Genomic DNA, 26248 nt, shown 5'->3' with positions numbered 1-26248 from the left:
AGCTGTTTTGCGCTTAATGGAAAATTAGCTGATTTAATGGGGAGCTGCTACATTTTATGCGAATCAAGTACGCAAAAAGAACAAGAAATTTATGTATATATATAAATAATATATAATAATATTACTAAAACGTATAAATATTATTGTAACGAAATTCTAGATTTATGGCACCTAAATTGAAAAAACAAATTCATTTTTTCAAGTTTAAGCAGCTGTTGCTCTGACATTCTTTGTAGTTTTATCATGCAAAATGACTAAAATAATCACTGATTGCACAAATGTTCAACACTCAAGTCGCTCGAATGCTTAGATGTTTAGTTTTGTGTTTTTTCCACTTTTTTTCGCCTGTTTGTGTGCTTGGTATTTTTAGCTTTGCCGGCCGGTTATTTTGCAAATTTTCAGATTAATTGAGGCAGTCCGAAAGGTGGGAGCTATCTGGAAAAGTGCGTCTTCAAGGCCTAGAAATTTTCAAATTTTCGAACACTTCTTTGTCTCGACCTTTGTTAAGTTAATTTTATTTACGCGCCTCTAAGCCCAATTGGAATAAATTAGAAAGAATAATGCTCGCCATATAGATATAGTATAGAACAATAAGACTTTGTCGGGCGTATATGTATCTTAATGACCCTCATTCTTTTGCCGGTGGAGGGGAAAAATATCCGAGTAGCCGAGCTGCCAAGAAAAATATTTTTTCTAAATATTTGTATTTAGCGCAAGTTAAATAATCAGACAGATTACCAAAAACTGAACAACAGCACAAACTGCAGATTCAAAAGCGCCAGCTTTCGGTGTGCCAAATATATCTACGATTGTGGACACGAATTTAGAAACTAAATTTCCCACTTATTATTTAAGTATTTTAAAACTGAGTTACTATTTCATAGAAGTCTGCTATATATTGTCAAAAATACGAAATGTTTTCCATGCGGTTACACGATTTAAACACCCACGCTTTCTCTGCTATATATATACATATATTTAAATGCATTTCCATGTGCAAAAGCAACAAACACCTGTAGCCGCGAATCGACAAGGTTGCTCCTGATTTAGCTGGTTTTCCCTGGCAACATTGCAAGCAAATGCGCTAAGCTCTCAATTTTTCATCCGACAATGTTGCAGTTGGGTGGCGTTTTCCGCCAGTGGGTGTGTGGGTGGCTCATTCACCTGCGCTGCACCTGTTTGGCCATTGAGCCGTTGAGTTCACGGTTCACTCAGCCAGCCAGCCAGCTTGTTGTCGTTTCGCTGACAAACACGTAACTTTCCACATCAAACTTAAATTATGCAAATGTTTGCTCTAAGCGGGCGGAGAAGCGAGATTTCGGCAAAAAGGCGGGGCGAATCAAAGGGAAAAGTTAAAATGAGACGATGCAAATGGAAAAAGTGTGTACACAACACGAATTATGCAATGGCATATTTGCCCAAAAATCAAAAAAAAAAAAAAAAGTTTAAATTAAAAAGTTTACAGGCCGAATTAAATGTGGCCAAATTAAATGCAGTCATTTCGAAGGCAATTACTCTCCTGGCTTTGGTTTGTGCACTGAAAGAAAAGGCCTACATAATATATTAGTATATTCAAGTTATTTATGAAAGCTATAGCAATAATTTGATATTTTTTCAAAATATTTGCTTCTTTTACACAAATCTACTGAGCTCTCTGAAACGGTTGCATTGAAAAATGCTATTTAATTAATTGAATTGAGTCGACAACTGTCATGGAAAACATTTGGCCAAGGACGACGCTCGTTTTAACCCCCTGTTGCCCCCTGTGGCTTCTTTTTTAGTTGCATTCCTTGCTTTTACGCTGCTAATTAATTTTCGAAGAGATACTCAGCACAAAGTCCCGCTGAGTTTTGTTTGCTTAGACCAAAATAGCTGAAATATTCGTGGCACAAAAATAATTCAGTATTTATTTTGGCCGAATATGACACATTTTTAGGAACTGTTGCGACTAATTGATTTTGTGGACTGCCGGGGAATTCGCGGGTGCAAAGGTGACTGGGTGACAAATGCCCCAGAGTTCGCCATTGTGACAGATCCCAATGACGCTGATATACTCTGGGATGACAGCTGCTGTTTGGATGCTGCAGGCAGTCATTCAAGAAAATCGTGAAAAACCCCTAGTGACGTGCGCAAAGAGCAAGTTGAAAGTGAAAATTGGTATAAGCATTTTGGCTGATATGTTTGGCCATTTTTGTTTGGTTACTCTTGTTGTGACCAAATTGGGATGTTCTTCCAGTGCTAGAGGTTCCAAATTATAAAATAAAATAGCCGAAATAAGTCTCATAATTGGTTTGACCATTTTTCTTAAGCCCTGTTCAGCTGCGATTCGGATGGTGATGATGATGATGATGTTGTTTTTTGTCCTCTTAGCCTTTGGCGTCATCGACAAGCTGCTTACCTGCTAGCACAATTAAGTTTTCGGCACGTAAATGAATCATTCAAATGACTTTTCCTTGCCTTTCTTGCTCCCTCTCACTCGCTCATTTTCGATTAAATCTCTTGGCGGGGGCGAGCGTTGCGCATACGCCCCGTTGTACGGCCGTCGGCTCGTGTTGTGTGCAATTAATAAATTTAATTAAGAAATAATGCACAAGCCGCGATGCGAACGGGCGTCGTCGCCGTGGACGTCTTGTGTCGCTCTTTCAAGTGTGAAAATTATGATTATTTCTATATATCATTTTCGTTATTACGCGAAATTTAACATGCAAAATAAAGGAGAATTATACCCCGGCGACGGCGCTTTAAAACTATTTGGCTTAAATCATAAATCAAAGTGTGCGCGGTTTGGTTGCTGGCCCACTAAGTTTTTAATTAAATCCCAATTGCAGCACCATGCATCACCGCGCCTAATCTGGCCAGCAAATACAAAGTATTCACTCTGTGCATTTATTGTTCAGCGCGATATAGAATGTGGAATAACACAGTTCTAAATAATTCACAGTGGAATTTCCGATGTGATTACCATATCGAATGTGTTCCGCGTTTCGCATGAATTGGTGCTGAAATTTTTCTGTGTCCCCCAATTGCAGTCACATAGTTTCGCCCAAATGACCCGTAGCACACGAGACCGCTTGCCAAGAAATGCGTTTTCCATCTCTTAATAGCTATTGTAATGGTCATGACTGTATGTGCGGGTGACGTGCGCTTCTGTGGCTGCCAGTGGGCACATGGCGGTCACAAACACAGCCAGCCGCCTGGCAACAGTTGCAGCGCCACATTTGCAGTGGCATTTCGGGCAAATGAGAAGTGGGCGGGACTGGGCTGGAAAACTTGGTCAGCAGGTGGAATGGAAATGTGGAAAATATTGTTATAGGTTGCTAATACAGCAATACAAATTGTATTTGCTACACAACTTCGTTCCACTTACATAATTAGTGCAAATCATTTCAAATCTTTAGATTGTAATTTACTACAAATTTGTTTATATTTTATTGTTTTTTAGTTTAAAGTTCATAAATTCCTACACACGTAATTTCTGCTAAAGCACTTAAAGTTCGTTACACCGAGTACCATATCTTCCTTTCGAACGACATCTTTTGGGCAATCGGATCGCAGAACACAGGCAGGGATTCCCTCATTGATAACATATCCCGGCTTACACACACACGGGGCTCCGCACACCTTGACGCAGGGTCCATCGCCGGAGTACTCGCAGGTTTCAGGACATGCTACAGGACACACCGCCCGAGTTCCGTTGGCCGTACAGTCAACATTACGTCCTTCCAAGCCCGTGGAGTCGATGGGTTTGAAAAGTAATAGGAAGCCCAACCAGGCACAGATTTTCCAGCTCCTTATGTCCGTCATTCTAGATGGTGAATACGTCTACCATTTTTCCCTGATGTGCGCGCCCTATTTATTTCCATCCGTCGGAGATTTTAGTATAGAAATCGAAATTAGATTTGCTACGCGATTTAGTTTCAGACCATTATACCATTTGTGTGACTTTCATATATCAATGGAAAGACAATTTCTTAATAAATCTTAAAAAAAAATAGTATATTCTGTTACTTAAATCAAAGACGCGTCAGTGAGGGAAATATATTTAGTTTTAGTTGCTTTTTGGCAGCAGATTGTAGATTGTAGAACATTTTACAGCCCAATTAAACGATTAAGTACTATAAGTGTAGCCACTTTGATTTACTTCCCACCCGCGATTATTTTGGCTTAATCACTGTCAAAAGCGAATATTGTGTTTCAAATTGATTCGTTTTGGCCTAGAGCCTTGAAATAGTTTTGAATCGGTTCGGCCAATTGAATAGAGACGCGAATCCTGCCAATTGAATAGCCCACCATGACCAGAATAACCAGACCCAGGAGTACCTCCTCAAACTGTCCGATCTCAGTTCATCGTATGGGATAACCAAGTGCCATGCCAAGATGCATAATTTCCCACACATATTTTTTATATGGCTATAATATTTGGTTTTGCACTCTTGACTCATCATCGCCGCCGACTTATTGCGAAACTATGCGAACTGCAAATTTCGCTGGCTATTTTTGCAGTTCTTATTGTTGGCATGCGCTGAGTGGCCAATAATATTTGCAATTATTTATTTCGGCTCTCGGGAGGTGAGGATGGTGGGGGCTATTGCCAAACCGCTGAAATATGCGCCATGAATACTTATTGGCCCCCCTCCGCAACTCCTCCTTCCCCACCACCCTCATGTGCGGAACGTGCGAAAAACTTTTATGTTCTAAAGATTCTGCAACTTTGAACTTTGGCGGCGACGCGGACATGACGACATAATTGCAATATGGCTAATGCAATCACAATTGCGATCGCAAAGGCAAAACTCTTTCAACACACGCCCAACATTTGCTAGCAATTAATAAATTGAGTTCCCTTTTTTGCGCTCTGGTCCCCGTAGTTTGCCATGTTTATGAATGAAAATGCGCGTTTTCGTCTCAATTGGTGTCCAATAAATTGCAATCACACTCGTGCGAACGCTAATTAGTTTGTAGATCAGAAATTATGATTAGGGACTAGCGCGCTGCAGCTGCTTTCGCGTTTTCGCAGCCTTGGAAAGTGCGTTGACCAACGGGGCGTATGCGAAATCAGTTGACAACCCACAGCCACACAAGCTCACCACAGTCTTGTTCTTGTGGCACCCAAAAGAAAATCGCTCTTCCTCCCATTCAGCTTCTGAATTCTGATTCTGCTTAGACAAATTACATTCGTCTGTGCTCTCTGGCTTTATTGCTAATTATTCTTTCTTTTTGTATCTTTGCAGGTGAGTTTCCTTTGTGGCCAATCGATGGGAATCCATTCGAGAGTGAGATGTCATTTATGTTTAGTAAGGATTACAGTGCACTTTCGCAAATTAAAACCAGCAGTAGGTTATGCATAGTAACATTTGATTTGCACTTTATAACTGAGTGCTATTTAAAAAGGTCATACTAGAGTGATCTTTTGAAACTCCAATATCTAAGTACAGGATTTGAAGGGAATTTCCCATTGTGGAATTTTAACTGTGTTCACTGTAATCTCCAGCTAACGAGACCTTGTCCAATCGCTTCTCACCTCGTTCCCATATTGAAAGAGCTCTGTTCCGCCGATTTGGGACAAGGGTATGGCCACTGGAGGCTTCCTTGCAACATCACAACACAAACTTGACCGCAGACGCTGCCAAAAATATTGTTGTGCCTGCCATTAGTATTACCTTTCGGTGTTTTGGGGGAAAATGTTGACGTGCAAATTGCACGGCAAAAGTTTTCCCAATTTTCGTGTTCCTTTCATTTTTTTTTTTGCCGTCTGGAAAGAGCGACGTACGTCATTAGGAGGTACAAAATATTGCTGGCTATGCTGTTTATTTGTTTGTTTTACCAAAGCGCGCTGTTTAATCGGAGGGGAGGGGAAGGGAAAAACCGATCCACGAATTCTCCATTTTGCCATGAATTATTCATCCCTCGCTGGATGTGAGTGTGTGTTTGTGTGCGTCTTGCTTATTTCAATGTTTCATGCATAATTAAGCATTTCTGCAATTAAATGTGTGCGTGCGACTGTGTGGGCTTCAAAACCCAAACCCCAAAACCCTTTGAACTAACCAAACTTTACCCAGGCACTCGATATTTATCTATTAACTTATTAACTTTGAAAAGTCTCAAGGATAAACGTCAAATGGTGATAAGTTTTGGGATTTATCTTGACATTTTTAATGCCGATGGTTTGTTAGTTTTACTTCCTTTACTTCACTTAGAAACATACTAAGAAACACTAACAGTGTCACCTTGTGCTCGTATTTAATAAATATGTTTAAAATATCAGCACATTATTTGTACATTTCCTAATGTTTTCCCAATAACTTAGAGATGCAAATCCTTGGATTTCCTTTAAATTAACAACAAACAGGAAGAAAGCAAAAATATCGTATGATTCGCGCACAAATAATGCGGGACTTTAAATTGCTAGAATCTTGATGATTTTATCTAGATTTTTCCTGTTGCCACTTGGATACAAACTTATGGTGTTGTGATAAAAACTCAACAAAACAATGAAAATATTTAGCCCTGAATTGCTTGCCAAAAAATGTTCATTTTCATCTCCTTTATGCTTCGTTTTTTTGTGTTTTTTTTATTTCTTTTTGTAGTTTTTATTCTTGCCTGCTTATTATGCCTTGTTTTTTTCGCCCATTCTAGCATTTTGCGTTGCCTTATTTTGTTTTGCCGGCAACAATAGAATAGCAGGCAACAACAATGCAAATTGAACGTAGCAAACTAAACATAACACACAGGCAGCCTGCCTGCCTGCGTCCGACTTTTTACACAGATGTATATATAGAGTACACTATATGTATATAGTATTTTTCACACAATAATGTGTAGAAAAACTTGCGAAATATTTTCCACTTGGCACGCAGCATGGCCAAAAGTCGTGTGTGTTTGTGCAGTTTACACTTTTAATTTTATTTATTTTTAATGCGATTTCGTTTGGTTTTGATAAAACAGAATAGAGAGTCGGCAACTTACTCGCACAAAATTGAATGCAGAACGAGAATCCGGTCAAGTGTCTAGTGTTTAGTCCACATGGACCACATCCATTTCGGAAGTGGGTGAGGTGTTCCCAGAGTCATCCAGTGTAAGGGGAAAATCTCGGCAAAATAATACCCAAGTCTTCTTGCTTCTAAATATTGTGCCAAACATTTTGGCTCATGCGGGTGGATACACATATCTAAATAAATCTAAAATATCGCTGGGCCCTCGCCTTGCTATCATTGAAAATTCAATTTCAATTATTAGAACCGTCTGTGTGTGTGTGTTTGTTGTTTGGCGAATAGTTTGAGGATGCTGGCCCCCGGCACTTAAATGTCACATTTTCCTATGTGGCTCATTTTCTTGGTTCATATTTTCGCAAATTAAATTTTATTGAGCGTATCGTTTGGGCATAATTAATTTTAATTGAGGACACTACCCACACAGACGGCCACACCCTTACGAAAAACACGGTCGTTTTGGGTCTATTTATACGAGTTGTTTTTGGGAAGGCGGATACCCTATGCAAATGGCTAAGCCCGAACGAATCCCCCAAACTTTTCCCACATTTTCCCGGAACATTCGGCCAGCAGAGCTGTCTCTCTCTCTAATTAACTTTCAATTCAATCAGTCCTGTGTGCTGTGCAAAAATGCACAACTGACCTGTCCACCGCCCATTGTGTGCTGCAGTGTAACAATCCTGCATGTGCATCCTGTTCCAATCGCACAAGTGCACTATCGAAAGGATTCCTACTTAGAGGATAATTTAGAAATATGTTTAATTTGATTGCAAGCCAGATACTTAGATAAGTATACTATATTGCTCTAGCATAAACCATTGTGTTTTAAGATTCAACTGGATTCTTTTCAGCTATGATCGAAATAGGGTTTTAGATTCCACTGCTGTTTTCTTTGAGTGCACACACGCACCTCACGCATGCAGCTACGTAAAAGACCAGTCAACTTCAGTGGGATCTTTGTATGCAAAGCATGTCCGACAGCCGAGAGGAGTCCGCTTTGTTAGTGTTTTTGGGTTGTGTGTGGCTTGCTGCGCTGTGAGCGTGTGTGCTGTTGCGTGTGTCGCCCAATTGACTTTTGCTGTCGAGCAATTGTTTGGTTCAGGTAGCACTGAACCCCGTCGCCCAGCAGCAACATCATCATCAGCAGCAGCAACGCTAGGAGCAACATCAGAATCAGCAGCAGCAAGTGCATGGAAACCGCAGGCATTGAAGGCGACGCAGCCGCCACTCATTTGCATGCAACAGTTGTTGAACAAAAGCAGCTTTAATTCAATTTCAGCTTCAGTTGCACTCAGTGGCCCGCCTGGCGCTTATTAGCTGCCATTGTTCATGGGAAGGAGCCACTCCGACTGCAACTGTGGCAACAATCAACGCCATGAAGCGCATATTTGTCAGCACAAACAGCTAAAAATCGTTTTTCTTCGACCAGTCGACCACTGAAAACTAAAAAGAGTTGCTTGTGTGAAATATTTTATTATAATTACCCCAAGGCAACCCTATGTAGCTAATATTCTATAAACCCCTTTGTTTTAATTCAACATAGATTACCCCATTTCTCGCAGTGCAGCGCAGAACTTGAGTTTAAAGAGTGCGAGAGAGAGCACGTCGCATAATGCCAGTTAAGTCGCTGACGTCCACCTGTGTCACTCAGTCAGTTGGTCAGGTGAACGTCACTTGGCCATTTCCACAATCGAGCAGCGCCCCCAAAACATTAGCCGCTCGTCCAGTTTCAGTTTCAGTTTCAGTTTCTGTTTTTTGTTTTCCTATTCAGTTTGCCGGGTTGCTCTCAACACGCCGGACGCGAATCAGAAGCCTTTCTATACCTGCGACTGATAATGGCCTTAGGAATCTGAATCAGTTAACGATATGTGTTATCGTGGCCTTTTGTTATTGTTTACCCTACTGATATGCCAGTGGTCCGAAAACTAATTCTAAGCTCAAAAGTAAACAGAATAAATATGTTAAAGGGATAAGAAGCCGCACGAAGGCATTGCAAGTTATTGAAAGGTGTGAAAATGTATTATTAATTCAAACAAAATTGTGCAGCATGAAATAGAGTTAACACAGTGCATTCAAGCTAAAACCAATTAAAGAGAAATTTAATTAAAATTATGAAATTAATTTGCCCGCCTAGTGTAAAAGAAGTTGAGCATTTTAAAGTTCTTAACTAAACTCTACTTGCATTAGGAAAAAGCAAACCAACGCTATCAATTAAAGCCTTGACAAAGTGATAACTAAAAAGCTTTAACCCATAAACACCCCGAATGTTGCGATAATAAGTTATACTCAAACTAAATGTCCATAAAGAAGTCGAATAATAATTATCTTCGAAGACAAAGTTATTAGTTTATCTTTTCAACTATAACTTGTGAAGGTCAAACGTGTCAGCAGCAATTAAAAGTTTGAAATAAAGGAATAATCATAAGTGGAGAGGAATAAAACTAATACTGGCTTTTAGTTGCTAGCCACTACCAAATAGACATGAAAATTGTTTCTTGTTGGACAATCCCCCACACAAAAAAACGAACTATGGAGTGACTCATTCCATTGATAAGGCCAGAGGCCCAAAAGCAAACGTAACTGCTTCGGCCAAAATAATATTTCCGATTTCAATGCCAGCATAGAGTCGATGTTTTGCTGATTTGTCCGATGATGTATTTCCCCGCACCTCATGCTCCTGAAATTTGTTATTGTAGTTCACACATGTTTTTCGTTGTTGCTTGATTGTTAGGTTGTTTTTTTGTTGTTGGTAGTTGCTACCTGACACTTGTCAAGTTGCGATAACATGCGAAATTTCTGGCTAAGCTGCACCAAAAAGGCAATACCACTCTATGCATATTAAAAACTATAAAATAACGCTCGCCATAGATTGTTTTATTATATATCGTATTAATCTTTGGATCGTTGAGTGGAATAACACGTTTTCAGTATTATGACCAAATTGGTAAAGAGCTCATTCAGCCGTTTATGCACGCAGAGAAACTACTACTTTCTTTTCGAAAGATATATTTTCAAGGGAAAAGGTTATTTCATAAGAATGTATCTGTTAGCGCAGACATATCTATGAAATACTTACAAATAACTATAAATACTCGTTTCTTTTAAACCTGAACAGTATGCAAAATTTTGTGCAGTGCATTGAAACGATCGACGCCGCTTCTTGGCTCTGCTAAACTTTTAATTTGTGCTGCTGGTGATCGCTGGTACTAGCATTTTCCGCTGAATAGTTGTTGCTGGATGTTTTTCCCATTTAAATGAGTTTTGTCTATGACGTCTGCGTATTGTTTACAAATATACGTTTCAATTTGCAGCCCCATATACATGTACATTATACATTATCCACCCACCCAGCGACACATGGCAAGCGATTTTCTGTTTGTTATTGCTGCGATGTTTCCCCCACGGATCCATTTGATTTTTCCTTCCTTTTTTTGGGGGTTCTTTTCGTACTTTTTCTATTTTTTCTTCTTTTTTTTTTGGATTCATGGCGCTTGCATAATCCTCGCTTGTCGAAGCTGTCAGCAATGTTGCCACTGCAGCTGTTATTGGCATTCAAATGAATATGTAAACGTCGCATCTCGTAGATTGTTTTCGCGAATCGAAACGATAAACAATGCGAGTGGTCACGATTCGAGGTGCAAAAGTCAGCAGGTAGCACGTTTCTAATAATTTAAATGCAACTGCTTGTTGCGCGCGATGAGTCACTTGATAAGCCAGACAAATTATGAGTTCTTGAGTGGGAAACCTTGAATGTAATCTTTAAGTCAAAAGTTTGCCTTTTTTTTAGTTAATTTACATGTGGAAGAAGGATACTATCTTTAGTACCCCAAGAGGTACAAAGGATCAATTTATTTATTTCGGTCACATTTTGATTTACTGCGCGGCTCGGAAGATAAACTGCAAATGAAAGTTAATGTTTATGCAGCCGCAGACAAATTGCCAGGTTAAATGCGATGCCTCGTACGACAAGCATCGATTATGTCGAATTGTAACGTTAACAGCATCCTGTTTCCTGTCTTGCCAAAAGGAAGTTGGCCCACACAGACACCCACACACACACATACACGCAGGGGGCAACCTCAATGTAGCATACTATGCGGCGCGTTGATTCGTGTATGGCTGCCGGCATACATAATTGATGTGTACTCTGAGTAACCATGCCAAAGTACCACACACCCACTTCTGCGGCTGCGGAAGACTGGGCTATAACTTCCGCCACAGCTTCCGCTCCGCTTTGAATGATTAGTTTTGGCCATGGCAGTGCTCCTCCTGGCCATGAAATCAAACTAAGTGCTGGGCCAAAGTCCTTTATTTTTCAACTGCTCCGCCTGGCTGGGCTCCACTCCCTCCCAGTCCCTGTCCCTCTTCCTGTGTGTGTGTATATAGTATTATAATTTACATAATGGCAACAAGTGGAATGGAAAATTCGGAAATGCTTTCTCATTGGATTTCCCCAAACTTGCGGGTTCTACAATCGCACATGTAGATTATAATTTAATATAATTTCATATGGGATTAAATGTTGTAATATCGCAAATTTGCATTCGTAATACTTATGTTAGTTTTTAGACTTGTCGTCTAAGGTATTACAAAACTAGTATCTAGTTTATTTTGAGCAAATGGCCAATTCCGCAATTGTTTTTCTATTTTCGTTGAAATATTTTAAGCCAACTTATTCTGGGCAATTGTCGCCTGTTCAATTGTTCTTTTCGATTCATTAAATTGCTTTGAAGCAGCGGTTTCCTTTTCATTCTCGGTTCCTTTTTCAATTTGATTGTTTTGTCATTGCCCCAGCAGCAGCATTGCGCATACGCCCAGTTGACAAATTGTAATGGCCAAGGCGTTCTTGCTCTGCAGAGTGGGCGGGGCAAGGCGGTTGGCCGGTGGGTGAAGGGTGAAGGACAGAGGTAGAAGGAGATTCCCTGGCGATCGGGGCGGCGACGTCTTGGCCGAGAGAAACCACTTGCATTTCGCTGGCTGCTGAAGCGAAAATAGAATTTGGCAATGGCTTTGGTGGCTCCCTAGTCCGTCGTCCGTTTATCTCAAAAGCATGTGGCTGCGTGTGGACATCATGTCGCGCCACCGCACACAAAGACAACCGAACGCCACATTGGGGCATGCATCAAAGGTACACGGGGAGAAATATTAGTTGATGTTTCATAAATCTACAAAAGATTGTCTTTACATAGGCATAAGATAAGGAGTTCTCCTAATCGTTTTCTGTGCATCCTGCTGCTGGGCAATGTGTTGTTGCTGCTCTGTTGGATGACTGATATGTTTGTTTTGTTTGCTTGCCGCTGCTTTTCCTGCTGGTTTTCTTTTGCTCTGGCGCTCGCCTTAATGACCAATAAATATCGCAGCGCATGCAAATGCAGCGGTCGGCACAGTTATCCATTTATTTGCGGAGCAATTTCAAATTTAGTTTAGATAAACAAACAAGGCGGCAGAAAGCAGAATGTGTGACAGATTCTCGGCCCACGCAGTGTTAAGAAAAGATATTTGGAGGCGACCTAAATGTGGCAATTCGAGGGTCAGTAGGATGGACAGTCATCGGGACAGTCGAGATCTTCACTAGATCTCTAAAAATACCCAAATTCGGGCGGCTACAATGTATGAGAACCTTTTTAAGCTAACCAGAAATAACAATCAAAGGAAGAGGAAACAAAAATAAGTGCCAGAAATAGGTGGACATTTGACAAGTGCATGTCAGTCGGCTAAGAGCTGATAGATTTTGGCAATTATGCTGGGATGGTAGCTATTTTCGCCGCCGATCGGCTCTAAATAGTCGCCAGATATCGCCAAATATTGCATAATATGAGGCGTGTCTGGGAATGTCGCTTTCGCATGATGCAATGCATCCGCTTGCCAAGATTTTCGGCGCAAATTCGCCACTCGCAGTTCGCCAGTTCGCATTACTGTCGCCACCAGTTACGAGTAAGTGCAGCAGTGCGCCCAGTGATTCGGCAAATTGCAATTATACATTTATAATCTATGTATATCTCTCGGGCAATTCCCAAGCCAAAAAGTGCCGCAAAATCTCAGGCAGAACCAAAAACCCAAGGCACACATCAACTAGCAAAGAATTTGAAAAATAAATACCAAGTACGCGCTTTGCTATGTTTTCTATGCGGGGGCGGCTGTGGGGACTGGGGATTGGGCCAACAAACTAGGTTACTTGGCAGTGTTTAGCATAAATAACTAGCACACCAGCGGCCACATCATCAGCAGCAGCAGCAGCAGCAGAACATCATCGGAAAAGCCACATTCAGATAAATAAATGTGAGCGTGGGCAGGAAAAACAGAGAGCGGCCGATGGGGAAAGTGGAAAATCAAATTAACACAGGCTGCTAAGCCATTGCAAATTAATGAATTGGGTTGGCTTGGCTTTAACTATTAAATGTGGGTGGTCTTTGGACGGGAATGACAATGGCAAATATTTAATTTCGTCTTTAAAATACCAAAAAGCTTATTGTTTCATTAGCAAACTAGTTTGATTATGGTGAATTATTTAATAAGTACATTTGCTGCGTTATCACAATTGGGTAAAATGAAAATGGTATAATTATAAACCACAAAATATAGTATTTTCAATTTAAATATTATTAATATTAAGCAGAGTAAACACATTCATCAACCCAATTAAACTCTTCTATCCTTTAAAATTCTAATTTGCAGAGTCGACGCAAAGCGTGGACGGCGGACCTGCATCGTGGCTTTTAACGCTCGATCAGGATCTAATTGACACGCTCAAGGGCAACTTTCCCAGCTGGTTCCAGGGCTCAGCCGGCGGAGGAGGAGGAGCAGCCAGCAAGCAGAATCCGCAGCAGCACAATCACCAGCTGGCCCAGCAGAAGCATCACCAGCTGGTGGCCACCAGTGTCATACCCATAACCATTGACACGAAGCTCGCCTCCAGCAATACAAATACACTCCAGCAACATCAGCAGCAGGCGGCCATCCTGGGCCACAGTTCGTCGTCGGCCTCGCCCGCATCCTCCGTCAGTTCCAACTCCTCGAAGAAGTCCATTAGCAGCAGCCTGAGCAGCTGCAGCAGCAGCAGTAGCAACAGCAGCAGTTGCGGCAGCAACCATTGCAACTCCAAGTCCGTTTCCAGTGGAGCCAAAGGAGCCGGTTCAGCGACGGCGAGCAGGTTCCTCAACAAATCCACCTCGACGTCGCCCACCAAGAGCCTCTCGAGGACTTTAAAGGCCACCCAGAAGCCGAACGGCAACCACAAGGTTGGTCAGTTGGTCAAGTCCGCCTCCCTGCACAGCCTGAGCAGCGGAAGCAGCGGGAGCAGCAGCGGAAACAGCGCCAGCGGCAGCTCCTCGCTGCTGGCCACCCTCTCCACGTCGCCGCTGACCACCGTCGAGCTCATCTCGAGCGCCGCCTGCAGTGGCCTCCTGGCCACCAGGCTCAGCGGCAAGGACTTGGAGCACTCCTTTCAGGACATTATACTGCTCCACGAGGCCTACGACGACATGTCGGAAGGTGAGTTGTGTACCGCACTCGAAGGATCTCGTGTGGCTTCCGCTTCCCAAATATGATTTTGCTAATATCTGTTACCATTTTCAGGTGAGCAGCGTTTGCATGCGACGTTCCTGGGCAGCAGCGATGATGGCAATAACTCGGATTGTTACGATGCCAGACAGTCACCACCAAAGGCCATCGTGGACTCCAGTCCGCTGCAGCCTGCGATGGACAAGAATAAGGAATGTAAGTTGGCCTAAAATCATAGTAATTCTGCGTTTTAAATATAAACCAAACCATCCAGTGAGCTGACAGCTGGCCATCAATCTACTTAAAAATGCTTCACTGTACTCACAGAACCCTTCGGTTGTTAGTTCTTCGCTTGTTTATCCAATGTTTGTCGCCCACATTGGTCATCTTTCGGCGGCTGTTTGGCATTTGTCATCTGGTGCCCACTGCTTAGTCATAAATGCCAGCCAGAGCAGCCGAGCTGCCGAGCTGCGATGCCCATCACAACGATCATCGGTCGCCAGAGTCATCATCATAATCCTCGGATGCCCGCCTCATTATTGACGTTCGCCTGGGGGGCAGTGGTGGCTGGTGGTGGCTCTTACCAGGCGCACACTGTTTTAATGAAGCTGTCACGGCACAACAGGCACTTAAGGCGTACACTTGAGGTGCCACGCCCCTTCGCCAGCGGCCAGCGGTCGAAAACTCATTCAAAAATTGTTTTTGTATTTTGTCAACAGTTTTCCGTTCCGTTCTTGTTGGCTGGCCTACATATTTGCTTGGCATTTTGAGTGAGCAGAAATATTCTTATTAATTTTGAATGGCCCAAGATGACAGGCCCAGTGTGTGGATATAGCATATACATTCGTGTACTATATGTGCTGCATAGTCGCTAATAGTTTTGACAGCTCTTGTCGCCTGCACTTGCACGATTTTCGAGGTGTAACCGGAAATGGGCGATAAAGTTCACACGCCCTGACCCTGACCGAAAAGGCTATGTGAATCCAAATGTTTATGGGAGCAGGGTTTATTTCTCGCCGAAAACTGCCAAAAATGTATGGTGAAAATTTCCGGCAGGCGCTCAACGAGTTATCCAACAATAAACTGCATATTTAGCAACAACCACCAGTTCTCACTGCCTGTTGGTCAGTTCGATTCAGGGTGTGTGTAAACATTTTGCGAAAAACATTTATTATAAACACATGGCTTACAGTCAATGATGGCGGCGCTGCAGAAATGTTTTGACAAATAAACACGCTGCACGCGACTCGGAAAAGCGGGGAAAAGCGGAAATAGACGGCGGAGGGTGACAGTTGTAAAGGCATTTTTACATGCCACTGCACAGTGGTTCGGAATTATCATATATATAAACTTTATTTAAAGATTATATGGCTTTCCTTTTCATCCAAAAGAGTTTTTAGGAAGTCACAATTCTTAATCCAATGAAAATTTGAAAAAATTTAATACTTTTCTGAGCCCTCTACTGCCCTCCTTAACCCACTGTGCCTGCTCAGAGCAACGTTGATCACGTAATCGATTTTATAATACAACATATAGAAACGCAGTTAGCCGAACTCATTTGTGTGAACTCACTCTTTCTCTCTCTTTCGGCCAGCTTTTCCCGCTCTCCGTGGAGATTTTCAGCATTTTTCCCGGCAATTGTTTACCTGACCTTCGCCGCAGGCACTGGGTTTTCTCGAAGGGGAAGGGCAGCTGACCGCAGCGAAATACACACATTTATTGCCTATCGCATAAAAACTTTTATGTGTTTAATTTGAAATTTATGTTATTGTTTTTATCAATCGAGGGTGTTGGATCTGGAGGTGCGTATCGACGAGCAGCACATTTCGCACATTTCGCGCATAATTAATTTACGGGGGCGACATTGTTTCGTCACCGAGGAGATTTTTCAGTGTTACAAGGCTGAAAACTCAAGTGTTTTCCCAGTCTGCCATAAACAACAACAAGAATTTGTTTTCGGGTATTTTTTGTTTTTCGCTGCTGTTGCTATTCGTGTTTTGCACATATTTTTGTGTGGCACACTTCAATCGTAAAATCGCCAACAGCTGCCATCGTCGTCTGAGACAATTCGCGCCGTGGCAGCTCTCTTGGCTTTTTATGATGATTTCCGACAAAGAGCACAAATTACTTTAATAACGTCATCGTCACTTTGATGTCGACTTTGTTGTGGCGTCAAGTGTTTTTTTTTTCGGTGTCTGCCTGGGCAGCACCAGCACCGAAAACTAAATACAACGACTAAAAGTCTGCGACTAACCAACTTACTTAGATTGCACACTTAATGCACACCAACCGCAGAAGTCGAGAGTGCAGAATGCCAAAAGAGAACTATGCACTTCTGTGCACTGTTGAAAATGTTGCTCAAATAACTCCACCTTTAATTGGCTTATAACAAAAAGAGGCAAAAAGGAGTAAGTCAGTCATTTGGGAAATTCAAGGATATTCCTGTGGTGAGAATCGAAAACCTTCCCCAAAAATGCATGAGAAATTGTTAAGAATTTCTGCTCGTCCTGCATCTCTGCAGATTTCCAGGCTTAAATGCTTATTCCTGGACTTGGTTAGTAGCCGCAACCACACCATACGGTGCACTGCCCTTCGCCTACGGGTGGCTTTTGCTGGTCGGAATCGCCGTGGGGGCATAAGATTTTGTGTTTTCGTTTCATTTGCGGCTTTGGCTTTATTTACCGTCGGCTACTGCCAGCCTACTGTAGATGGATGGTGCCCACTCCTCCACTCCACTCTTTTGCCAGTGACCTGCGCCTTAATGGGCTTTATTTCGTTTTAATTACATGGCTGGCTGGCCATTTTGTGAATCAATTTCGCCAGTGCCCGGAATGCTAATTAAAGGTAATGATATTAGGACAGCAGGTCGTATGCTTAATATGGCAAAACATTCCCTCGAGACTGAAATTACATTATACAATGCTCGCACGCATTTAATCGGTCATTCGGATTTGATGTTGAAAGGATAATGTCCCAATAATTGATTATTATATACGCTTTGCGATTATAATTAGAGCGACTTCGAGAGACCATTGTCTCATCTCTCAAAGTCAATTCGGAGGCTTATGGAGGTTCCTTGTTCCTTGTTTCCCATTGTTTATTTTCCACCAGTCTGTCACGCGGTCCTCACTTCACAGCGGCTTCCATCGACTGGATGCCAAGTTAATTGACATCAATCTGTTATTTAGCCGGCCGGAGCAGTGGCAATCTAATCAGATTATTACGCATACGCCCCATGGGGCCACACCTTCGTCGCCAGTCGGTAGCTTCTGACTTTGGCTTCGGTTGGGCTTAAATATTTAATTTTCCATCCCGAACTTTTTACTCTTGGGTGTGTATGTATGTATGTATGTACACATTGTTCACACCATAATAGCCCGCACATAAAGATATTAAAAACTTTTCCTTTTTTCGCGCTGCCTTGTTTCTCCCATTCGCAGCTGCCTCTCGACATTTATTGCCATTGCCCTGGCATTGTCAAAAAGCTAGGAAAAGGCAAAGTTTTCGCCCAAAATTATTTCCCCCAGCTGTTTCGAGCACTTTTTTATGGGATTCCTATGTTTGATCTCCACTCCCCCGCGAATTGTTCTATAATTTACGATTTTTGTGGTTTTTGATTTGTTGCTAACAAGTTGTCGGCCAGCTATGGTGCTATGCAGCTTACCTAACTTTTTCTGCCAGCTCTTAACTTGAAGTTCAATAATTTATTATTAGGCATAGAAAACGTATATTTTTATATCATTGATTAGTTACTAACACTATTTGCTGTTTAACTAACTCGCTTCTTTGGTTCTCCATCTTTTGCAGCGCTCAAAGTGAAGCTTATGGTGCGACGTCCACACTCGCAGCTCGTCGAGCAGGGCATCATACCATGTAAGTAGAGGGGTCCGAAAAGCAAATTCTATTCCTGCCCCGGGTCACAGCATTTAGCCGCTTAGTCAGATCGATAAAATACACATTAACCTCACTTAGCCGGTTCAGAGCATCTGCTGGCGCCCAATTCATCGGCAGCCAAAAAGAAAATGCAAATACTGCCGTCGAACATTTCATTTCAATGGCTTTCAAATTTATGCGCAAGGAAAAGGCGAAGCCGATGAAAAGAATCCTGGAAAATGCGCAAATTTACAAACTAATTCAAAGCCCTCAACGCAGCCGAAAGTGAATTTGAATTTAGATGATAAATTTGTAGCAATGCTGAGGCGCCAAGAGCCGGGGAAAAAAAGCTGAGCAAACTTTTGGGCACTGGATCAGAAATACATTTTGTGTATCCAAATAGGAATAGGGGTTCCTCGACGTGGCTAGGAAATGCATTAAGTATATTAGATGTTGATGAGCCGATGATGTTTTCATATTCCCTTTACCTAGATTTGTAAGCATTTTAAATAGCATCTTCCTCCTTGGGGCAACTCATTTCTTATTTTAGTAAAGAAATGTTGTTTAATTGTAATGTTTGTATACATTCAACAGCTCTGAAAACCTCGCCCGCTATCCACGAACAATGCAAGCAACTGGAGCGCGCCAAAACCAGCGATCTGCTGAAGGCGAAGATCCAGCAGCGACCCAATCGCGAAGATCTCGAGAGGCTGCACATTCTCGAGGAGGACGAGTGCCACATCGATCCCAGTTTGGCGGAGAAGCAGCGGATGCTGAAGAAGGCTCGCCTGGCGGACCAGCTCAACTCTCAGATTCAACACCGTCCTGGTCCACTGGAGCTAATCAAAAAGAACATCCTGCACACGGAGAAGCCTATAGAGAAGATTGTCAAGGAGGGACTCGTATCCTTCAAGGCAACCAGCGAGGGTCTGCTCACGAGACCCCAGCATCCGCACAGTTATGTGACCTTCGATGATGATTCCCTGAGCTCTGAGAGCGATACGAGGCAGACACCGCCGCGTTTGGATGAGGCTATGGTCACCACCTCCAGTTCACCCACCGATGTCCTGCAGGCGGCGGCTGCCTCAGCAGGAATAGTGAACATGACCTTGACCATGCCCACAGCTGGTCAACTGGTGGTGACCTCGCCACAGATTCTTCCCCAGCAGCAGCAACCGAAGACTATAGTGGTGCCAGCACCAGTGCCACCACCTCCGCCGCCACCACCACCACTGCCCATGGCCAGTATCATCAAGGTAAAGCAGGAGACCGCCAATCTGTACGAGGAACTCTGCCAAAGTGTCACGGGTACCACGGCAAGTCCGGTCAACCATCTGTACTCGCCCTGCTCACTAGCCTCTAGTACTTCCACACTAAGTCCGCTGTCTTCCATCGCCTCTCCGCCACCACCACCGATGACCACCACACGACTGCACCTTGCTCCCGTATCCGTGAAGTCTGATGCTCCCGGGAAGGATAAAAACAGAAAGAAATCCAAGTCCAAGCCCGTGTCCAAGGCGCGCACCATTAAGTTCCACGAGTACAAGGGTCCACCGAGTGCCGCCGGGCAAAAACAGGATCAGACGCAGCCGGAAGAGACCTCCTACCAGCTGATGTTGGAGCAGCAAAACTGTCTGCTAAAGTTCCTGGAGAACCTCAACAAGAATCAGTCCATCATCCCAGCGCCCAGTGCGCCGGGTGTTATGCTTCCAGCAGCTCCTAGTGCGACCAATAACAGCATCACGGTAACTACAAAGACGGTGCCTGCATTGGCTTCGCAATCCGCTCCAGCTCCAGCTCCCATCAACCTGCCCAATACCATATCCATAACGAGCAGTTCCGGAGGAGCTCCACTTAATTTCGGAGATGCCTCTATGCTGACGCCCACGCCGGCAGCCACACCAACACCGCCCACTCTGTCGCTGATCGCTACACCACAGCAACAGTTGCAGCTGCATCAGCAACACCAGCAGCTGCACCAACCAACTCCAGTGCAACACCCACCACCACTGCCCTCGCCAGCGCTTTCGGTCAGCTCCTCGATTCCGCCCAGTCCGGCCACCAGCTATGCCGAGTCCACCACCAGTTCCATCACGGACTTGACCCGACTGGAGAAGATGAAGGTCTCTGACCTAAAGCAGCATCTCAAGCGCAGGAACTTGCCCGTTTCCGGTCCCAAACCACATCTGATTGAGAGGCTGAAACCATATTTGCCCCTGGAGCCACTGGATAGCAATGTAACACCCGCTCCGACCTTCAACAACAGCAACACCACGCCCGATGTAATCACAATTAGCGATGCCATGGACACGAGCAACTGCGGTTTGTTGGAGCAGCCTCCACCAGTGACCATGTTGGTTTCAGATGCAAGCATGGAGCACGAGCAGATGGATGTGGTGCAGCAACAGATGGATAACACGCATCCAATGACGCTGCAGACTATTCTGCCTCCACAACCGCAAACTGCAACCATAATCCTGACCAACGAGGAGTTGCTGAGAGAGCAGCAGCGCAAGATCGACGAGCTGCAGAGGCAATTGCAGCGATCGCAACAGGAGCTGCAGAAGATACGCCAGCGGCAACAGCAGCAGCAACATCAGCAGCAAACGGTTACCGCTCAAGTGGTGAATGCATTGCCTTCGAAGCAAATCACACTGATCACCACGACCTCGAATGGGCCGCAGCAAACACTGACTGTAATGCCGCAGCAGGTGGAGAAGAATGTTTCCGCCAAAGTGACGGTGAAAGCTACTGGAGGCAACAGCAACCATAAGGTAAATGGACTGCAACAACAGGGATCCTCACCCAAGAAGCCAGCCAGCAGCAACTCGAACAGCAATAGTAACATTTCCTCATCGAATTCGCCGCCAATCAACCAGAAAATGGTGGTCAAGCAGCAGCTGGAGGCTAAAATCCAGAAGCAAAAGGCAGCGGCAGCGGCCGCCGCACAGCAACAGCAGCAGCAGCAACAACAACAGCAGCAGCAGCAGGCACTGCAGCAACAGCAACAACAGCAGCAGCAACAGCATCAGGTGCGCCTGCTCACGCAAAAGACACAAACTGTATTCATTCCATTCAACAACAACAATCACATAAACAACGCTTCTGCCAAGACAACAACCAAGAAATCCAATGTGCCCGCCAACAATACAAATACAACCACCACAACCATGATGCAAGCAGCCAAGCCGGCCGCAGTTGCGACGGCAGCAGCCTCGCCAGCCACTCAACACCACAATAACTTGGGCCTGCTGTGGAACGAAGGAAATCAGACCATACTGCTGGTGGGTCTGAATGATCAGCACATGACGGCGCACACGCTGGGCAATATCAGCTTAACGGCCACCACTACGACAGCAGCAACACCGCCAGCGGCTACTCCAGTTGCAGCATCTACGACAGCTCCGTCAAAGAAGATACTGAATGGCCACCAACGCACAAACTCCCTGCCCAGCATTGTCTTTCCCATCGAAACCAAGTCCATCATTACACAGCAGCAGTTGCAACAACTCCAGCAGCAACAACAGCAGCAACAGCAATTCCAGCCTGTCCAGCAGACACAGCAGCAGCAACTCAATCAAGTGGACATCAAGCCCGCACCAGCACCACCGCCGCAGTACGAAGAGGCTACCAAGCAGTTGGCGGCCAGCAAGGCGGCAGCTTTGAATGGCCTTCTACCGCTGGTCAAGATTAAGGAGGAGCCCGTTCAGTCGCCCGCTCCTGCTGCAGCTCCTCTGCCGCAAACAGCTCCTCTGTGCAAACGCAAGACGGCGAGCATTAAGTCCGAACAAGTGAGCGATGTTCTGGACATACTAATCAAGCAGGGTGAACTGCCGGAAAGTGCTGCTCTGGAGCCCATTACACCGTTAACGCCGCTGCCGGAGTTGTCCATGTTCAATGGAGCCACGCCCACCACTGCGGCTGGTGGAGCCAGCATAGTACCGCTGGTGCCCAAGCTGGAGACGTCATTCACGCCAGTCCAACGCCTCGACATGGCCATGGACACAAATGAGCAGCATGTGGGCTTTGCCAGCAATCAGGCCCCGAATCATGTGTTCATCGAGAGCATAGACATGGCCTCGCCGCTGCAGACCGATTCAAGCGCCATTGATGCTGAGAGCGTGGCCAAGACCTTAGATATTTTCCTGGAACAGCACCATGCCACACCGCCACCGAGCACACCGCCCAAAAGTTGCCACAGCGGTAGTGAGAAGCCAAACAGCCCGGATGCCAAGCTCAATCACTTTGATGAGTACGAGCTGCTGGAGCTTATGTCGCAGCAACTTGAGATGGACATGGGAGATGACTCCAGTGGCTATTGTCACGCCTCGGCGGCGAAGAGCAGCAACAACAACGGCAACCTGCGACGCGATCTCAATCCCAGCCTGCAGCCGTCCATCAATGAGCTGCTGGATGCGAGCAGTCCCGACAACGTGCTGCTGAACAATAACCCGGATGCCGATGTGGACTTCGACGCGGATAGCTTTGTGGCCCAACTGAGTCAGCACGTCACCGGAAATGGCAACAGTCCTGGGGTCAATTGCAATGGATCCATTGAATCCTCGTCGTCGGCGGTGAATAGTCACTTCGGGAGCCACAGCACACCAATGGATTGCGATGATTTCGAGAGCACACTCAACTCTTTTATGCAGGCGGTGACCCAACCTCAGGCGGGACAACACGGCGAATACGCGACATCGACGAGCATGGCCAATGGAACCGGAGGAGGAATGGGCGTGGACAACAGCACCGGTGGGGCAGTGGACGCCTTCAATGCGAGTGGCGATATATTCGATCTGTTCAACATGGACGATTACAAGATGAACTGGGCGGCGGGAGATTTTACAGTCTAGGCGGTTTTATGTATTCATATGGCCCTCGAAGCGGCAGGGCATAATTTTCTAGAATTCATCAATATATTTCCCCAACTTTGTTCCGTATCGAGAAAAAACAAAACTCACAATCCAGCGTGGTGCTCACTTTTCTGAAAATATTCCTGAAGAATTCGTTTCGAAGAAAGCAAACACAGACACACAAACAAAACAAAACAAATCCTATTTATTTTCTAAATGCATTTAAAACATTTGAACGTCAGTTGAAATTTCGAAACTTTACTATTTCCAAGAAAAACTAAAAAGAATGCCAAAATTGCCGGGAGTTACACTCCAAAACCATACTTTTGCACCCTTTCCTGTATAAGCAAGAAAAACAAAAACCATAAAAAACAAAAAACAGCCAAAACATTTAGAAAAGCGTAACAAGTAAAACTTATCATAAACTATCATTAAAACGTAAGCCTAAAATGTTGTAAAGATCGATAAAGAGAGAAAAGAAAAACAAAAGTACATGTTTCTAATGAAGGTCATTCCAATTTGAGAATAATGCGAGTGAAATCTAACTAACAAAACCGAATGGAAGAATGAATGAGTTGAGTCCCAGGATGCGGATGCGGATCTGCAGAAGAAGAAGAAGAAGACGGAGGGAGAGAAAGCGGCAAGGAAAAGAGAAATTAAGCTAATCAAAAAATTCTATAAAAATCGTAAAAAAAAATATTCTTGTTGTGAGAACGACTTAAGTGAAACACATTCAGTAATTTTGTTTTAAGTTTTATTTAAAATGAAATGAATTAAATTATTTAAAGCCTAGGCAGTGCTTAATTCTAATTTTAAAGCAAAATTAAATGAAATATTTAAAACACAATTTGAGAAGTATTTCCTGCAAGGAAAGAAAAAGCCTTTAAAGTAGTCGAAGCCACAAACCAGTTAAATTAATTTTAAACTCGGATCAATTTCATTTAAAATGTTAGCCAAAATATATATATTCATATTTCTTTTGTTTTGCATTCTTAGGCACAGCGAATTCCGTTACTTAAACTAATTCTAATGAAAATATATTAAAAACAATTAATTTAGCTACTTCGTAAAGTAATTAAATCCTGCGGCGTGTACTTAACACTATCGCAATTCGGAATTGTAATCGTTCATCTTTCGTAAGCACACAAATTCGGCTAAGTGTATTTTATAAATTGAGAGCATGCCAAGCATTCGGACGTATATTTGAGTGTAGGGCTCAATAAACTAAATTATAAATGTAAACTGAGAAAATTAATTGATAAGCAATGGACACATTTCAATAGGAAAACAGCAGAAGAAAACCCCCAATTCAAAATTGCAAAATGTGAGGAACTCAATACACCAATAAATATATATATATTTTTGTATAAGCAAATATATATACTCTACGTTTAGATCTAGTCTAAAATTTCACACATTTCACCCGCAGAGCAAAAGTTAATCATCACTCAACACTTGTTTACATTTGCAATAATCTGATTTAGAGTTGGATTGTAAGTTTAAAGTATATTTATCATCGACGCGCTTTAAACACAAATGAGAACGTTTCCATTATAACAATTCATATATATTAATTTAAGGAGTACGTTTATTGTTAGTATCAAACTTAATTACCATAACTAAGCTTATTGTTTGATTAATTCTAAATTTAATTACCTAATCATCTAATTTAATACGTTGGCTTGAACCATTTTTGTGCGTTGCGTTTAAAAGAGATTTCATTTAAATACAATACAGAATAAACTCAATCACGTCATGAACTATGTGTACTTTTTTGCAACAGAAGGATTAGAGTCCATATAATAATACTACATAACAAGTGATATACCGATATACTTATGTATACATCTATAGATATGTGCAAGAACTTAATGCGTAAATAAAACATTATTCATTTTTCCAAAATTGAGTGGCCAAAACACTCGGACTTCATTTACTTACCAAACTGATTAGTTAACGCAAACAAAACGATTTGGCCCAGTGCCTTATCAAGTTTTGAACTCTGCGGAGCATAATAAATACGCATTTAAGCGCATTACGCCCCGGCGCAAGTTAAATTCCACATTAAAATTAAAATCAATGACAGAATAATACGCAATCATAATGATTTTATGGCAGCCGCTGCGGCATCAACAACATCAACAAAACAAGGCTTATCATTAGCCAAAGCGGCCCACCGCCCACTGTGTGCGTTGGGGCGGGGCCCTGGCCAAAATCTAGTCGAGTTGAGTTGTTTATTTTTAGACCCGAAACGAAATCAGCAAACAATATGACGCAAAATTGCAGCAGCAGTGGCAGCCATGAGTAGCCATGGCAACAATTGTCGGATATTCCATAGTTGGACGTCTGCCAAGCGTTATGGCTTACAGCTCGAGGACAAGAAAGGAGCACTCTGGGCAGTGTGGAGCACAGGACCTCCTGGTGTGCACTGCTGTCCCACACAGACACAATCTGTTCCTGAATATCCTTTGAAACTGAACCTGTCTTCGTCGGCGGAAGGAGGTGAATCCTGCCTATTCGTCGGAATTTAAGTCCGATTTCAGTTGGCTTTGATTGGAGCAACAATAGGTTTGCATAATTTTAGACTGTTTTCAGCATTTCAACAAAGCTTCTATATTTAATTTTAAAAGGCTTTCAATTAGCTGCAAAGTTCGTCGTCGATTTCCTCTATTGCACATTTGTAAACTCAAACTGAAATCAATAATCAGCAATCCAGGTATAATTAAGCATGGCTTCAACTAGTTCTTTATGAGCAGCATCCCATTCACTGGTTTAATTAGGGGCTCAAGTGCCTGCCCGCAGAGTTCTGTGGAAGTATTAAGCTTAGGTAATCAAGCATTGTTCGAAAATTCAATACGGCTTAAAGCATTTAATTTAGAATCGATTGCTGATCCGCATTTTGCCCAATTATTCTGCGTTGTTTTCGGCCATTATTGCTGGCAGCCACAGCGAAAACAACGGCGTCAACATTCCACAACAGCTGCAATATGTGCCAGCAACAGTTGCCCAGCAGCGGCACCACCACAAAAAAGC

General features: G+C 43.3%; 2 protein-coding genes across 2 annotated transcripts in view; one reads left to right on the top strand and one right to left on the bottom strand.

Annotated features, from left to right (window-relative positions):
• Nucleotides 1–24975, top strand: part of LOC6610514 (myocardin-related transcription factor B) — a 38681-nt gene extending 13706 nt beyond the window's left edge. Inside the window, exons 2-5 of the mRNA XM_032719489.1 lie at nucleotides 13665–14480; nucleotides 14565–14705; nucleotides 18297–18362; nucleotides 18957–24975. Of these exons, the coding sequence (XP_032575380.1) occupies nucleotides 13665–14480; nucleotides 14565–14705; nucleotides 18297–18362; nucleotides 18957–23215 (5282 nt within the window). The 3' untranslated portion in view covers nucleotides 23216–24975. The remainder of the gene's footprint in view (nucleotides 1–13664; nucleotides 14481–14564; nucleotides 14706–18296; nucleotides 18363–18956) is intronic.
• On the bottom strand, nucleotides 3385–3834 carry LOC6610515 (accessory gland protein Acp62F). The gene has a single exon (XM_002035059.2). The coding sequence runs from the start codon at nucleotides 3802–3804 to the stop codon at nucleotides 3451–3453; it is 354 nt and encodes a 117-aa protein (XP_002035095.1). The 5' UTR covers nucleotides 3805–3834; the 3' UTR covers nucleotides 3385–3450.
• Nucleotides 24976–26248: the final 1273 nt, after the last annotated feature.

The sequence above is a fragment of the Drosophila sechellia genome, chromosome 3L, assembly GCF_004382195.2.
Source record: "Drosophila sechellia strain sech25 chromosome 3L, ASM438219v1, whole genome shotgun sequence".
In the NCBI taxonomy this organism is placed as follows: domain Eukaryota; kingdom Metazoa; phylum Arthropoda; class Insecta; order Diptera; family Drosophilidae; genus Drosophila; species Drosophila sechellia.
The sequence above is the reverse complement of the archived record's forward strand: the minus strand, read 5'-3'. Positions and strand labels throughout refer to the sequence as shown.

What these genes read in the sequence shown, in the direction of transcription:
- LOC6610515 (XM_002035059.2), bottom strand. Translation starts at nt 3,804, where the DNA reads ATGACGGACATAAGGAGCTGGAAAATCTGTGCCTGGTTGGGCTTCCTA.